We start from the raw sequence: 17,130 nt of genomic DNA on the forward strand, positions 1-17,130 counted from the left end.
CTTTTTCTCATGCTCTCTAATGAGTTTTGCATGACTAAGGCGAGTGAAACTTCGCAAAAACCATTACCGTTCACATTGGAAAGCGTACCATAAAATTATTTTATATGTATCAATGTATATTCTTGTAATTGTTTAACTTTTAGGTATATCAACCTTCGCACGTAAATTAAATGTTTATTGTTTTATTAAAAATAAATAATAAATAGGTTTGGGCTTCAGATTTTGGTATCTGTTTCATTAAAAAAAAAAAATTCGTAATAGGCAAGTGATCAGCCTACTGTGCTTGAGACACGCCGTCAACTTTTTCACGATGTTTTCCTTCACCGTTCGAGCGAATGATAAACGCGCACATAGAAAGAAAGTCTATTGGTACACAGCCGGAGATCGAACCTACGACCAAAAGTAGAACAAAAAATTTCGTATAGATTATTACTAGGAGTAAATCTTTTGGCATCTCCGTTCGTGATCGCGTACGAAATGAGGTCATTCGCGAAAAGACCGAAGTGATACACGAAGTAAGGATTGTCGCAACATCTAAGTGGCGGTGGGCATATAGCGTGCATGTACAAGAACCGATGGACTCGCAGCCTCCATGAATGGAGACCTCGGCAGAACAAAAGACGCCCACCGATTAGGTGGACTGACGACATCGTCAAGGAGGAAGGCTCTCAATGGAGACAGCAGCCAAGCCAGTGCAGGGTACTCGAAGATGATGGAGGACTACGTACAGAAATGGATTGCTTAACCAATAAGGAAAATAAGCCTACAGTGGGTTTATGTGAGTATAAATTACTAAAAAACGAATCGTAGCGTGGTGATTGCATATTTTGGTAAATAATGACGTTTCGTAATCTCAATGGGTAGGTAACAGAGCCGAGACATGTTTGTATTATATTGCACATTGTATAGACATGTATTGTTTAAGAAGTCAACAAAACTCACAGCCATCAAAATGGCAATATTGTTTAGATAATTTGGGCCAGTATTATCAAAGAACTGAAATAAAAATGTAACAAAATTTTATATTTTACCTATCCAATTTTATAGGTAGGTAAAATAAATATCTCTTAATATCTTATTCAAGCCTGGTACGAATTTAGTACATAGACTGTAAGCGAATATTGGTAACTGAATGTAATTCACTATATTTCTTTCATTCAAAATCAATATTTGAGTAATAAATCAGAAACTCGTAAAAAATGATTGGCAGTTAGTTTTTCGTTCATGTTACGTAACATGTTAACAGGTTTACGCAATTACTAGTATTGAACGCAATTAAAATTTATACAATCATAATGTTTTTATTAAATAACCTATTGTATAATTTTGATTTCTCTTTTTAGAATTTAAAGCTCTTTAATGTAACTGATGTCTTCTTTCATCACTGCGTAAACACAATTTAATAGAACGAGACAGCACTAATTACATTATTATACACTACTTTAGTTTATAAACAATACCTTCTCCTGTTCATTCCTTCAGTTTCTACATTTTTAAGTAGATAGATTAAGGCGATTGTCCAAATTAATTGATTCCTTTACACATTAAAGACTATGACGACTCATTGGTCTAGTGGATAGTACCCCTGACTGCGAATCCATGGGTCCCGGGTTCGATCCCCGGCTGAGACGAACATCGATGTGATGAGCATTTGGTGTTGTGCTTAGGTCTTGGGTGTTTAAATATGTATTTATATGTCTATCTATCTATGTATGTATATCCGTTGCCTAGTACCCATAACACAAGCTTCACCAGCTTAGCATGGGACTCGGTCAATTGGTGTGAATTGTAATAAAAAAAAAAAAATTAACGAATTCGTGACAGACACAATGCACACTTCGATACGGCCTATTTCCTTACATAGATCCTTCACGCGTCGAATTGAAAGCACGAACATACTTGAACGGAATTTGCGTAGTAAACAAATTGTATGAAAATATCAAAATAAGTCTATCGATATTTTTATAACAGTTATTGCGAGGGAGATATAGGGGATAGTTGCGTGTGTTTTGTTTATTTTTGTGATCAGAAACACTGAATGAATATTATGTCACTGATAACGCTTGATTTACGGAGCCATAAAGCTATAATCAGGTCGGGGCGATTCATCACCGAGCTGTCAATGTTATCTTAGTTTTTGTATCAATAGTGCATTAACCTTTTTGCAGTACGGATGCGATCAAAATCATTGTCACGGTTCTTAATTATTCTTTTTCTGAGTAGATATCAATCGTAGCATTTATCAGTACTAAAACCGGGCTTTAAGTTTCCGTCACACAACCTCTTATCAGACACCGATGTCAAATATTATGTTGTTGTTATTCGGGGAGTAATTCACGCCGCTGCCCGTCAGTGCGAATGTAAAGGCCGATTTACATTATCTTAGTGTTTAGGAGAGTGCTTTAGGATAGTACTTTAGTTGAAACATGTAAACGCTACTTGCTTTAGTAAACGCTACGCTAAAGAACTTGCCTTTCAAGTTGTACTAAAGCACTCTCCTAAACACTAAGATAATGTAAATCGGCCTTTAGATGTAGGACACGTGTCGTTTGAATGGGCAAATGAGAAGACGGTGTGCGTCGCACGTCTGTTATTTGATAAGAGGAAAGAGGCTTTAATAAAAAAGCAAATCGTAAAACACGCCTTGAACACCTATTACCATTTTCCAACCTCTTTTGTCCAAAAGCCTTGTATCCCTCCGGTAGATCACTAATATCGCCAAGTGTCAAATGTCATTCTGACTTGCCGACAACTTCTGGAGTTTTAATTAATATTTGTGAAGAATGTTTTGTTTAGCTTAAAATTTGGTCGTAGATATTATTTATTGATTTTCTCATTTTAAGGAAATATTGAATTCCACATATATACAGTGCACTTTTGAATGTGAAGCAGAACGTATTTATTCCACACCGATAATTATTACAGCACGTCACTGAAAACACCCGTCGATTTTGCATAATACGATTCATATAGGTACATATGTTTTGGGAAGAAGCTGTGAAACACAATCCCAAGAATGACCCCATCGTTTCAACTTTAGTTTACCTTCTTAAGGCCGATTTACATTATCTTAGTGTTTAGGTGAGTGCTTTAGGATAGTACTTTAGTTGAAACATGTAAACGCTACTTGCTTTAGTAAACGCTACGCTAAAGAACTTGCCTTTCAAGTTGTACTAAAGCACTCTCCTAAACACTAAGATAATGTAAATCGGCCTTTACACATCCGCGAATAATATTACTCGGTCGCCTTTATCCAATAAAATTTTACAGCAGCTAGTAGTTATCCTTGGAGTCACTACAGGGCCCTTTAGCCACTTCTCATTACCTGCCCCATTACTCTGTAACTTACAATAGTGACAGCAGCCGCACCAAGCGTTTTTGTATGCAAGTTCGACGTAGTTCTCTCAATACCCGTAGCTCTGATATCGCAACCTTGGGATCGCGCTAAAACTCATAATTGGGATTGCTGTAGCTTTTGGAAATTACAGAGTAAGGAAGGTGCTGAGAAGTGGCTAAAACGTGATCATTGTAAAAACTGCACCGCTATACATACCGTTATAATAAATCTGTGTCAGGGTTTTTGTGTTTACATTATTTGTTAAATAACTCCATTATGTCAGCGACCGCTCGACAACAAAATTATTGATAAAGTGCCAACTTCAATTGTTAATATTACGATCAGTTATGTTGAAATTGTAATATACCTATGATACTTCACCTAGAATATATAATCTCTCTGCCAAGTGTATATTTGATCGCAACTATATATTTGTACGGTTGTTAGCGTACGAAAAGTTTATGTAAATAAGTTGAAATATATTTTTGTTGGAGATCGCAACACGCCAAAATACACGATATATATTCTCAATTTCGATAAATTATTATAGGTTTCCACGAAAAAGGCAGAGTAGCCGAAAATATTTTGCACGTGGCTTATTGTAATAAAAATTCATAACAAAATATGATTGAATATTTGTGGTAAATAGGTCGTAGAACTTATTAGATATTTAGCTATGATATTGGAGATTTGTATAAAAGTTCTAAAATACAAAAAAAAATAGTATTTCTTTTTTTTTAACATAATCAATGTGCTGGACCAAATTATCTATACAATTTTGAAATTTTACTATACTGCTGGACGGGAGTATATAGGAAAAATCCGTAAATACTAGTACTATTTGTATATGTGAAAAGTTTTATATGAAAACTATTAATATACAAGAAAAATAAAAAAAAACTGTGCGACTTCCAATTTCGATATAGTTCCCACAACATCCGTAGCGATTATGTCGCTTTAGGATCGTGCGAAAACATTGATATCGAAATCGCAAGAGTACTGACCCTATGACAGCTGTCAAATAAATAAATAAAATAGCCGACTCCAAAATGCATTAAAACTCCTATATTTATTATTTGCACTTTTTATTTTTCATGTGTCCTTTATTTTTATTATTGTCCTAATAATTAATTAATTGCTTTGTTTTGTTCTATTAGTTTGGTCTAAATAACTAACTAAACTAAGCTCAAGAAGAACTTCTACCTTATCTGTTTTTTTCTCACAGCGACTGGAAGAGATCGCTCGAAAATAAATATTTGTATAGATTGGTCTATTATCAAGATATTAAAAATAACCTTTCTCTAATTCTTCAGATTATGTGAAGTATTAATAATTTTTACTAACGTTTAGTATTAGCATTGTATGTCGCAAACATTGAGAAAGTTATGAGATAAGAATATAATGATTGTGTCGAAGGTTTTCACAACACGCAATGTAGATATCTCGAAGTATTGTATTACTGTGAACAAATTTAACAATTGCGAATAAAACTTATTTGTGAACATCTATGGCCAATAAAAGCTCTTATCTATATATGATTACGAGATTTAGCATTACCAATCTAAAACAGCCATTGCGATTGCGATCTAGATTGGCGCTACGCATATTGTGAGAACATCGAAACATAGGTACAGAAATGTCAGCATGGCTAATAATACAGTCCTTAGTAAATAGCGCATCAAATTTTATAGCTGAACTGTTTTAATGATATTATATAATGTAGTATATACCCTTATAACTAAGTAATAGTTATCTAAATAATTTAATATGCTTCTCAGTGCGGTTGATAAACATGTATGAAATTCAGCTATGTGTTACATATGTACAGATAATGGACAATTCGAATTGACGTTTTGGAATATGTCTGAGGATAGGGTATGCCTGGAGTGGGTCCCCACATACCCTTGTACCCTCAGAGCGCAGGACGCATAACATATGCATAATATTTCCACTTCAGAGATCAAAACAAGCCACGAATATAAAATTAAAAATTATAACTTCGTAAAACTCTACCTACTGTTTCCACATTGCATCTGTATTTTAAACAATATTTATTACTTAATTTAAAAAACAATATCCAAATATTTGAATTTAAATTTTTGGATTTTAAGTTTGCAAAATGTCAAACAATATTTTTAATTCAAAATTGTCACAAAATGCCAACTATTGTGTAGACTGTAGACGTACTGGCATTCCAAATTTAAATTACGTGTATAGTGTCTCAGTAATGTAGGTTTTTAAAGGACCGTGCGGTCACTTGGCAAACAGGTGGCTCATTTTATTCACATCCAGTCGCCTGATGAAAAATTACTATCTCCACGAGACGAGTAATAACCGGCCAGCTGAAGATTTATGTAACCCTTTCTTAAGTTTATGTACTTTATCGCAATATATTGGTTCTACAGGGTTTGTTTATAACACTATTAGGATAAGCAATAAAGTAAACCCAATCTAGCTGTGGCTTTAATTAAATTCAGCTGTACTTAAATATAAAACTGTAATGACTTTTATTGTAGTATTTGACGTAGTAATTATACAAAGCTCAGATCAGTGCTTTTGGTAAAATAGTATAATAAAATAAAATAAAAATAAATCAGTGGCGCTACAACCTCTTTTGGTCTGGGCCTCAGATTTCTGAATATGTTTCATGATCAATTTAAAATCTTATAGGCAAGTAGGTGATCAGCCTCCTGTGCCTGACACGCCTTCGACTTTTTGGGTCTAAGACATGTCGGTTTCCTCACGAAGTTTTCCTTCACCGTTCGAGCGAATGTTAAATGTGCACATATAAATAAATACCATTGGCACAGCCGGGGATGGAACCTACGACCTCAGGGATGAGAGCGCTGAAGCCACTAGGCCAACACTGCTAAAATAGTCTTTATAAATTAGTGGTCTTTACAGCCTTGAATATATTTAAACTAAAAAACGTACCTTAATGTAAAACGAATGTCATTAATATAATGGTATAATTCTATGTTAATAATTAGTCCTTAGTGTTTAAAAAAATGACCTTGACACGAAAGAGACAAGTTTTGAGTGAATATGGTAACATATAAATCTATCGAGGTCATCTAACGGATGTTGCACGAAAATCTACAGTTTTCTCTTTGTTACTCATGTTTACATAACTGATAAATATAAATTTAAGTCATTTATGATTCATCGTATAACTCATTACCTATCCTAAAAAAACCTATCTAACAAAACGTTAACTTGAACGTTTAAATAATATCTTTTTAATAACACAGTCGTAACCATTAATAGACATCGGATATTATAAATTAAGTTTTAAGCATCAAGTTAGTAATAACAATCATTCTTATGTCTACGAAGTATGGTTGCATTGACTGGCGCCTTGCAGTCTGTACGATTACGTAGTGTACATATGTTAACGTAAAATTGTAAAAACCGTTAGATTGTAATCTATCTCGCGAGATTATAAACTGTCGAAAGATTGTGAACCTCAGCGTACTGCTTACAATTTAACGCATTCGGTAGATTGTACTACACCAACTTAGTTATCATTCAAACTTCTTTGGTCAATTACAGATGAATTTTACTTCCTAACAATTTCATATAACTACCGAATAATAATACCTTAAATTGTAAGCAGTTCGTTGAGGTTCACAATCTTTCGACAGTTTACAATCTCGCTAGATATATTACAATCTAACGGTTTACAATTTTACGGTGACATATACAACACATCTAAAACCTACCTCTTTTTGTTCAGTAGGGGAACTGGTCCGCACTCCAGTCAAATCCTTCCACCTGAGCACCCCCATAACTGCGTGTCTCACCCACGAGCCCCGGCGTCCTCGGCCGTTCGATAGTTCATCCACCACACCACATAAAACTGAGTTCACCACCAATCCCCTGCCGCCTCCATCCTTTTCACCCTTGACCGCCACTTCGCCGCTTATTGGTAGAGATCTTCTCTCCCTCATAAAGCCCGTGAAAATCCACGAATCCACGATTCTAACTTCCAATTCGCATCGTCACGCAGCGACGATTATTCGGTCGAGAACTCCATAAATCTATTTATTTTAATGCAAGAGTTTCAATTTCTTCGTCCCAGTTTTATGCACTTTCACTAAACACAACCTTAGGTTCCGCGGTATTTCTATAATTTTAATCACTTCACAATATCCGTTATAATCGCCCGCTGAATTATCGCAATCAAAACTTATGTTACGAAGTACGTAAAACGTATTGCTCTAAGACGGAACGTCACGACCACACCGTACGCGATTCGAAAGCCGAATGGAAAAGCGCGTGGCCGTGCCATTTTGCAGCCGCATGCTTCCAGAGCACCGGTTAAGAAAGTTTTTTATCTCTCTCTTAATAAGGACTTCTAATGCACGTTAAACAAGGATAGTACTATATAACAGATGCGGTATGACAGCCGGTATGTGCAGCGATGTCTGTCGTCACTTGTCAGCGTTCTCTTTTTAAAAATACTTTATTATGATTGCAATTTTTAATATAGAAATTACAAGGATGAGTTTACTTATAATATTAATAGTGAAAACAAGTCATTAGCTTTGGTATTTTAATAAGAAACGTAAATTAGTTATGTTGTCATTACTATTTTAAATAGAGATATCCATAAAATAATAATTGTATACACTTTTATTCAAATTGTTCGGTATTTAATAACTGTATCAGCTAAATTCAACTTCACCATTTAAGTCAATGTAATCCTTTAACTTGGCCATTAAGTTCAAATTCCATAATTACTTAGTGTAATTAGTAATTGCACTGAATAATTAATACTGTATACATATTTACGAAAGTGTTTTATTATATTTAAAAGCTGATTCGGGATCGGGTAGCAGTTTATAACTAATAATTATTTTTTACAAATATTGAACTAATAACAAAGTCTAGTATACCGCTGACGTTACTAATGAAAATAGACGTATTCCCGGATTTAGAACTGGAACTACTTTTTTCACGTTTTTATTGTAATGGAAAATCTGCGTCATGATTTAAAAACTCCTTTTTTTACTATATGCTTGATAAGATATAATATAGTATTGTCTTTTATTGACATAACTTTTACACATTTAAAGAAAACCGGATTGAAGTTATGTATTATTGTAAATTTAAAATTATTTTGCATAATTTTTTCAACGTTTCGCGTGCTTTACAGCGTGCGTGGTTAAATTATGCAAAAAAGTTGTAAATTTATAATAATACATAACTTCAATCCGGTAAAAAAGTGTCTTCTTTAAATAAGATATAATAGGTATGTATAAGGACTTCGGAAGTTAAATAAAGAAAGATGTTACATGCATATCGCAAAATGTGATCGACGCTTGGAGTGGTGACCATTTGTGTTTCGTGGGAACATCCGGTAATGCAAGGGAACAAAGATACAACAGGTGATTGGGTTCAGCTGCTTCCGAAGCCGAACCTTGACGAAAGTCTGGTGAGGAAGGATGTGGTTCTTAGCCAGAAACGGAAGACTATATCCTTATTACCACTTAGACAGAAGTATAAATATATTACGCGGTAAAATCTTGTTATGTATGAAAAATATAAATTCTATGAATAATATCAATACATATTTGTAATTTATCATCAAAAATAGAAATATGACACATCCGTTAGTTAATAATATATTATTTTGTATGTCGAAGTTAAACTAAACACAGAAAACACAAAAAATACGTTTATCACACAATAATTTTTTTAAGTTTATATGATTTTTCTGTTAATATGTATTATTATTTTATTTAAAATCGTAGCTAAAATAGTATTTTAATACAAAACGATTCAAATTAATATCTACACCGTAACTAATAAATGTAAATGTGTAGAAAATATTTTTTGTCGATTTTTTTCATTTTAACAATTACGTACAGTTTTTATATTTAATACGTGTTTCTCTATAGAAAACTAGCTGACCGGGCAAACGTCGTTTTGCCATGTATATCATAATAATAAAAAAATAGGGGTTGATCGTAGAGGGGTGAAAGTTAGGGGTTGTATGTATTTTTTAATGCTGTATCATAAAAAATAAAAACAGAAAAAAAATTCTTAAAATATGTAGGGGTGGACTACCCTTAACATTTAGGGGGATGAAAAATAGATGTTGTCCGATTCTTAGACATACCCAATATGCACACAAAATTTCATGAGAATCGGTCGAGCCGTTTCGGAGGAGTTTAACCACAAACACCGCGACACGAGAATTTTATATATTAGATAAATAATTCTAACTAAACGATTGGTGTATTAGTAAATATTGCTATCAATGTTTAGAGACAGTTAAGTAAAGTTAAAAGGAAGCTTTATTAACATAATGATAGCGGTAATTATTATAATATCTTTTATTTGAAATTCAATTAGCGTTGTGGGAAAGTATGATAATCGGACGAATTCTACATCTTTATATATATAAATTACGTGTCACGTTGTTCGTCCGCTATGGACTCCTAAACTACCGAACCGATATCAATCAAAATTGCACACCGTGTGTAGTTTGATCCAACTTAAAAGATAGGATAGCTTACATCTCAATTTATACCCGCAATTATAATGAATTGCAAAATATTTGTTTATTATTTGATAGTCACAATTCTAACAGATGGCGCTGTGTTGAAAGTACCAAACATCGAGCTACCGAATTTACACGGGTTATAGCTAGTATTGTATAGTCAATTTTTTATATAGATTAGTGAGACAATTTAAATTGAATCTACATGAAACGCGTATTATGTATCATTAATTTAAAAAATAAAATAAATCAGTGGCGCTACAACCTCTTTAGGTCTTGGCCTCAAATTTCTGAATCCGTTTGATGATCATTTCTAAATCTAATAGGCAAGCAGGTGATCAGCCTCCAGTGCCTGACACATGCCGTCGACTTTTTGGGTCTAAGACATGTCGGTTTCCTTTCGATGTTTTCCTTCTATCACCGTTCGAGTGAAAGTTGCGCATATAGAAAGAAAGTCCACAGCCGGGGATCGAACCTACGAACTCAGGGATGAGAGTCGCACGCTGAAGCCACAAGGCCAACACCGCTCGTATTTTAATTTAGACTTGCGAAATTTTCACTTTAATATTTTTCTTATAAAGCACATTTTTCCTTGCAAGTTAAAAACTAAACGGCCACTTTAAAACTTTCCCCTATGTACCGGTAATGTTTATAATAGCGTATTTTCTTTAACAGAAAACTGCAATTTGCAACCGCAATCGCCGCATTTTCTCTTTCGCTTTTGCCACGATAATACCTGATATTAAAATTTTAATTTTACTAAGGTTAAAATTTATATGTATATTTTTTTTAATTTAATATAATAAAAAATAAAATAAAAAATAAAATATGTTTATTATGGAACATAAGATACATGTATCACTTATTCCACGTCATTAAATTTCAATTTGTAGGCATCCCTACTCATCGGCAAATATTAATAAGAAGATTAGCTCGTAAGAGAGACGTGTGTAAACAACAGGAGGAGGCCTATGTCGGAAGACAATCTGACGAACTGGCTGCTGATCTAGAGGACTATAAAAAAATAGTTAAAATGTTATGGCTTAGGTTAAAATTATGTATTTGGTTAGTGAATAACGGCTATTGTTATTATTATTAAATTAATAAATAATTTAAGTACCATTAATAACTATGTAATTTCACTAATTTATAGTTAACACAATTTTAAAACGATTCCGAAATCAATATTGATTTCTAATAAATAAAACAGTGGCGCTACATTCTAGGTAGGTATTGGAGATAGGACTGTTTATTTCGGTATAACATTTTAAGCATCATCGCTACCTATATTGAAAGGTTTCGTTGTTAGATAACGTCAATTCTTTCTCAGGGATTATAATCCCAGCTAATTAACTAATTATTTCGTTAATCGACGCAATCTCTATCCGTTTTGTAGGGTAAAAGTCAGAATTGAGTGCCAAAACATTTTCACTTACAGCAGTGATAGTTTTCCTAAGCTTGCCTTTACTATGACTATCTACATACATGTGACAGACATTTAGATGAGGTTGGCGTTTTACAATTCGAGGCCTAGTAGATCTAATGCTCTGCCGTATTTGATCGCAACACACCTCGCAGTGCAGTTTTGCATAGTCAAGATCACGTAGGCTTGGGGTGTGACCACTTCGATAATTTAAACGTAGGAAGACTCGAATAAGTAGAACTAATATAGCGTATATAATTTTTTTTTATTGTATTTAAAACAATTTTAGTGTTAACTAGCAGACTCGGCCAAGCGTTGTTGTGGCTAAGGAATTTGTTATATTACATAGTAGTAAACTATACAAGGGAAACGGTAGAACACCAGTCATGGAGACCACCATGCTTTTTTGGTGGTTATGCCATTAAATTGTAGCTTATGAGAAACGTTGGTACTTTCAACACAGCGTCATCTGCTAAAATTGTGACTGTCAAATAATAAACAAATAATTTGCAATAAAATAATATTGCGGGTGTAAATTAAGATGTAAGCTATCCTATCTTTTAAGAATCAAACTGCACACGGTGTGCAAATTTGATGGAAATCGGTTCAGTAGTTAAGGAGTCCATAGCGGACAAACAACGTCACGGGTTATTTATATATAGTGTTAATATCGCTTAGTCTAATTGAAGTAAGTAAAATTGTACAACTGTTATGTTGATATATAAATATTTAGTATTGTCTTTGATTAACATAACTCATAACATTAAAAGAAAAATGCTTTTTACCGGATTAAAGTTATGTATTATTATAAATTTACAACTATTTGACATAATTTTAAATTTATCCGACGTTTCGCGTGCTTTACAGCGTGCGTGGTCACGGTGACTGAAGACAAAAGATGTTGAATGTCAAAAAGTATCACAGCTGCAGAGAAAGTTGCATTATCTGTATTTATTTCCCCGGAGTTGGTATCGACTAAAAGATGGAGGGTTTTGGCAAAAATGGCTCACGGTGTCCTCTATTTTCGCGGATTGTTTTTCTTTTTGAGATTTTAATTTGGATATTATTGGATCCCAGGTGTTTGACAATTTTAGGCCGTCTTCTCTATTGAAATTGGTGAAATAATAATACATAACTTTAATCCGGTAAAAAGCATTTTTCTTTTAATATAAATATTTGTCTTAGGGATGTTGAGGTATAATAATTTGGAAACCAGACAGGACTTACAGTTGGCATACTATGTACCAACCAAAGTGTGCTCCAATAACTAGGTTTCTTTGTACATATGGGATATGTGCGACAGCGAAGACCAAGGTTATTTGCGATACCAAAAGAACCAGTATGTTGCACTGATCCCCGTTATCGCGCCTACTGAAAGCTGTCTCCGATACTATCAACATATAAGTTCGCAGAGTGAATTCATAGTATCGATATTGTGAATATTATGTGTTTAATATTAAATACTTTATTATATTTTATCTTGAAATTATCCCATTGGCATTATTAGTCGGTAATGTATGTATTTCTGTAAATAAATAAATATATAATATTATATGTGTGGTGAAAGGAAGGTGCTTCTCTTCCTCCGACCTAAAGGGCTAGCCGCACACACGCAATAATATTGACAATAAAATACGTATTGTCAATAATATTGTGTGTGTGCGGCGTGTATTGCGGTATTGTTCAATATTATTGCGAATTTCCGGAAATTCTGAAATATGCCGTCAATATTCAGGGGGAGGCAGGGTTATTGTCAATATTATTGTGTGTGTGCGGGCCTTACTTCAATATTCTAGTTTAACATAATTTATCTATGAGTGCACGTCAAATGAGTTGTTTTCTATGTCTCAAATATTATTGTTTGTTTTGATTTTTGTTGGATTTTTGTAAAATTTATTTTTTTTGTAAATTCCGTTCTTTTTCGCATCCATTCTTTAATCCATCGTTTTTTTTTAGTTCGCGGTTTCTTATTTAACAGGCTTATTGCCATACACAATATGACACATTTTTTTTATTATCCATACTTCCGCGTAGATCACGGATCAGTTCGTGACTGGGCCTTTTAAAATTAGTAAATATTGGCAATAATATTGAGAAATATGCGGAGGCATATATTGTTAAAACAAATTGACAAACCTGATTTGACAATATTATTGCGTGTGTGCGGCTAGCCAAAGGAAGGATCCACGACCAGTCTAATCACTGACTAAAGACCCCAGTGGTTATAGTCCAGAACTTGTGCCTTCGGAATAACTTAATGCGATTACAGATATGATGTCATCGCCGTAGATTTATCGACTAATATTTAGAATATAAGGAACATCCCTAACGAATGATTACGTAAGCGATGCATCACTTATGCAACCGCATGCACCTCATTTGGCGGTCGTTAGCGCTGCCAGAGCCTGACTGAAGTATATCTCGTATTTGAAAGAAACATTTTCATATTATACACGATAAACAACTAATTTTAAAGTGCTGTTCGACAATGTAATAAATGTTATGTCTCTCTCTCTCTGTCTCTACATTCAAAATATTAATATTAATATTCCTTATGTCTTTAAAATAGGTATAGTTTACACAAAGGCAGTGCAGTGATAGGTGTGAAGCTAGGTCTTGTCTATTGTAGTTATTTTACAATGAATTAAAGTAATTTTTATGGTTTCGGAATTTAGTAGTATAATAAAAAAAAAAAAATAAAAAAAAAAATAGCTATGATTTAAAGCAGTATTTCCCAACGTTGGTAAACGTGGCCCACGCCCCATATGGGGCAATTTTATTGTTAAGCTATTTGAAAATTTATTAAAACTGTTAGAAATTTGAATTTCGTATTTTAATTATATGCTTTCAATATTTAATTACTGTGTTTCGTTTCGTTCCTAGAATTCCCTAAAATCTATCATTTAAGTTTCGTAAGTAAAAAATTCAAGATATTAATTTTAAAAATTATGTATGTTACATGATAACCAGCATAAGAATTTTGGAAAGGTTTAGGTGGGGCATTTCATAAAAGGGTTGGTATACACAGATTTCAATGATTCGTAGGTATTAACACTATTTGTTAAATTTTATACCTTGTGTAATAGACTCTGTTCATATTCAATGCAGTCTTTAATATTATATAACGGTATAGTTTGCCAGATAAGCATAAAAACCTTGGAGCTTTTCTGTTTTAATTCGAAGCTTACAAACTTTTTATAACGTAGATTGCTTGCCAAGGTATAATTTGAGCTATAATCCCATTTTTAACTCCAAGAACGAATTGTATGCGGCATTATGCAGTGTTTGTTGTGTCGCCAACTGGTTATTTTGCCTTTTATTTTTATTAACTGTCTCAAACATGACCTAGTAGCATAATGCATCTCAAGCAACCTGAGGGCATGCGTTTGTTATACTGCTGTGTGTCAATGCAATTTTTGTTATATGCACAGTAAACACTTGCTTGATAACATCGTGAAAACCCAAAAATCGATGATATGCTATACGCACAAGAAGCTGATCATCTACTTGTCTTAATCAGCGGCTTAATCCCTTCCCTCCCTTAGGTCGCAGGTTCGAACCTCGGCTGTGCACCATTGAACTTTCTTTCTATGTGCGCATTTAACATTTGCTCGAACGGTGAAGGAAAACATTGTGAGGAAACCGACATGTCTTAGACCCAAAAAGTCGACGGCGTGTGTCAGGCACTGGAGGCTGATCACCGACTTGCCTGTTAGATTTAAAAATGATCATGAAACAGATTCAGAAATCTGAGGCCAAGACCTAAAGAGGTTATAGCGCCACTGATTAATTTATTTTATCATCATGAGGGAACCGGGAAACCCAAAAATATACGACATGCATGAAAAAAAATTATCGAAGTCAATATGAGGCCAAGGGTATAGATTACTGGATTATTAGCTAAAATTATCACTTACATGAAACTTATAGAAGCAACTTAAAATATATTGAAAAAACATAATACACGTTTTACCAATCACGAATTTAAATAACTACAAGTTTGTAAAAATCTGGTTTTTTGGTAAAAGGAATCGGTAATTTGAACAAGGTCTATCCAGTGCTATCTTCAATTCTACTTTCACTGTACCTTCAACTTTGTGTTGGATTTTGTTTGCCACGACAGTTGCCCTTTTTATATATAACAGGGGGCAAACGGATAGGCTTATCAGATGTTAAGTGCCATAGACAAAGGGCTCACAAATGCGTTGCCGACCTTTTAAGATTACGCTCTTTTCTCGTCGAAGTCGAATTAGTTTGGAAGTGCTTCGGTTGGCAGCTGGTTCCACATAGTGGTGCGCGGTAAAAACTGCCTTAAAAAACGATCAGTTGTGAAATGGCGGACGTTGAGGTGATGCAACAACTCCTCTGAATACTCTTCGACCATCGTGGTAAAAGTAGAGAGACCCACTTCTCTACAAGATCAAGCCGCTCGGAAAGGACTTGCCGTCGACGATTCGTCAATTTCGTAAAATTAAAGAAACTGTACCTTTAATTAAAGAACGAACTTATATTCGAAATAAATCAGCATTATTCGCTTAATCGATTTGTTTTGGTATAGATCGTTATGCTAAGATAAGGTGCTAAAATGATATAAAAGATAACATTGTTAGTTAAACTTTACCCTATATATGTTTATAAAACCCAACCTAATATGATACAAATGTGTATCGTGTATCGAATAATTGCGTCCTTGAATGAACAAATAGAGGAGCGGAGCTAAAAACGACAATTTGCTAATTAATAACGTGTTCTGTACCGTTCAAAGTAAAAATTGGAATGAAAGTCTCAAGGCTTTATTTCAAAATGTTATTTTATATTATCTGTCTGTGCTGAATAACATTCTTAACATAATTTTTGAAAATCGAAACGTCTATCAACCAATCACAATCCGGCGATGCAAAGACAACACGACATTTTGTTTTATTGTCATTTGTCAATAACTCTAGTCCAATCATAGAGACGCGACCTACTCGTTCGACCAATCACAGACAAACGGAACGCGCCATCATCATTTACATGAATGGACAAAAAGGAATTGTCTATTCTAAGTATTATAGTTGACAATTGACAATCATTATTAGTTGACAATTGACATGACAGGAGACCGAAGAGCTGGCAGCTACCTCGGACAAAGAATTAGTCTAGCAATTCAAAGGGGTAACGCTGCCAGTATCTTCGGAACCTTGACTAAAGGGACTCCTTTTAATAATACATATATCTTAGTTATTATAGTTGAAGATTAGTAATTGTATTTTGTTATTTAATTAATATAGTATAGGTATATACATAGAAATAAAGATTGATCGATACGTATGATTATTACTTATCTTGTATTATAAGTATATATAGTGATTTTGTTAAAATACTATGTAAATTTACTATTATATTACAAATACTTTTTTTTTTTATTATAATCCTTTTTAATAAATGACCTAAGCTGCGTCAATAGGAGGGTGAATTTTAAATAGAGGACTTACAACACTGTTTCATCTTGCTCATACATATTCATTTCTCAGATTACAATATATAATTATTATAATTCTGAATTTTAGATATGCAAATAAAAACAATAAAATCCTTTTTATTAAATTTTTTAATTCTATTTTACGTAACATGTAAACTTTATTGTTTATTCGAGTCTTAGTAATATTAGCAATAAATGAAGACGATGCTAGCGATCTTTGAATTTTAAACCATTAGTGTTCAATACTTAATCCATAGTATTTTTGGGCCATGTTTATGGAATGAATAATCCCGTACCCTTGAGACTTTTAAACGACATCAAAAAACATGTTCAAAAAAGTTTGCTTAATTCAATTCTTCATTCGTCGACAGATCTGGGTGATGAAATGATTGACTACG

The 17,130-nt window shown here is 33.7% G+C and overlaps 1 protein-coding gene across 5 annotated transcripts in view; it reads right to left on the reverse strand.

Moving 5' to 3' along the window:
• The window catches only part of LOC125060761 (rap1 GTPase-activating protein 1), a 248,782-nt gene that overhangs the window by 82,466 nt on the left and 149,186 nt on the right, over positions 1 to 17,130 (reverse strand). The window contains exon 1 of one of the 5 annotated variants that reach the window (XM_047665808.1): positions 7,060 to 7,592. The exons of the other annotated variants lie outside the window; for them this stretch is intronic. Within the exon in view, the coding sequence (XP_047521764.1) occupies positions 7,060 to 7,287 (228 nt within the window). The 5' untranslated portion in view covers positions 7,288 to 7,592. Of the gene's footprint in view, positions 1 to 7,059; positions 7,593 to 17,130 lie in introns of those variants that run through there. 5 annotated transcript variants of the gene reach the window in all.

Source organism: Pieris napi, chromosome 22, assembly GCF_905475465.1.
Source record: "Pieris napi chromosome 22, ilPieNapi1.2, whole genome shotgun sequence".
Lineage (NCBI taxonomy): Eukaryota > Metazoa > Arthropoda > Insecta > Lepidoptera > Pieridae > Pieris > Pieris napi.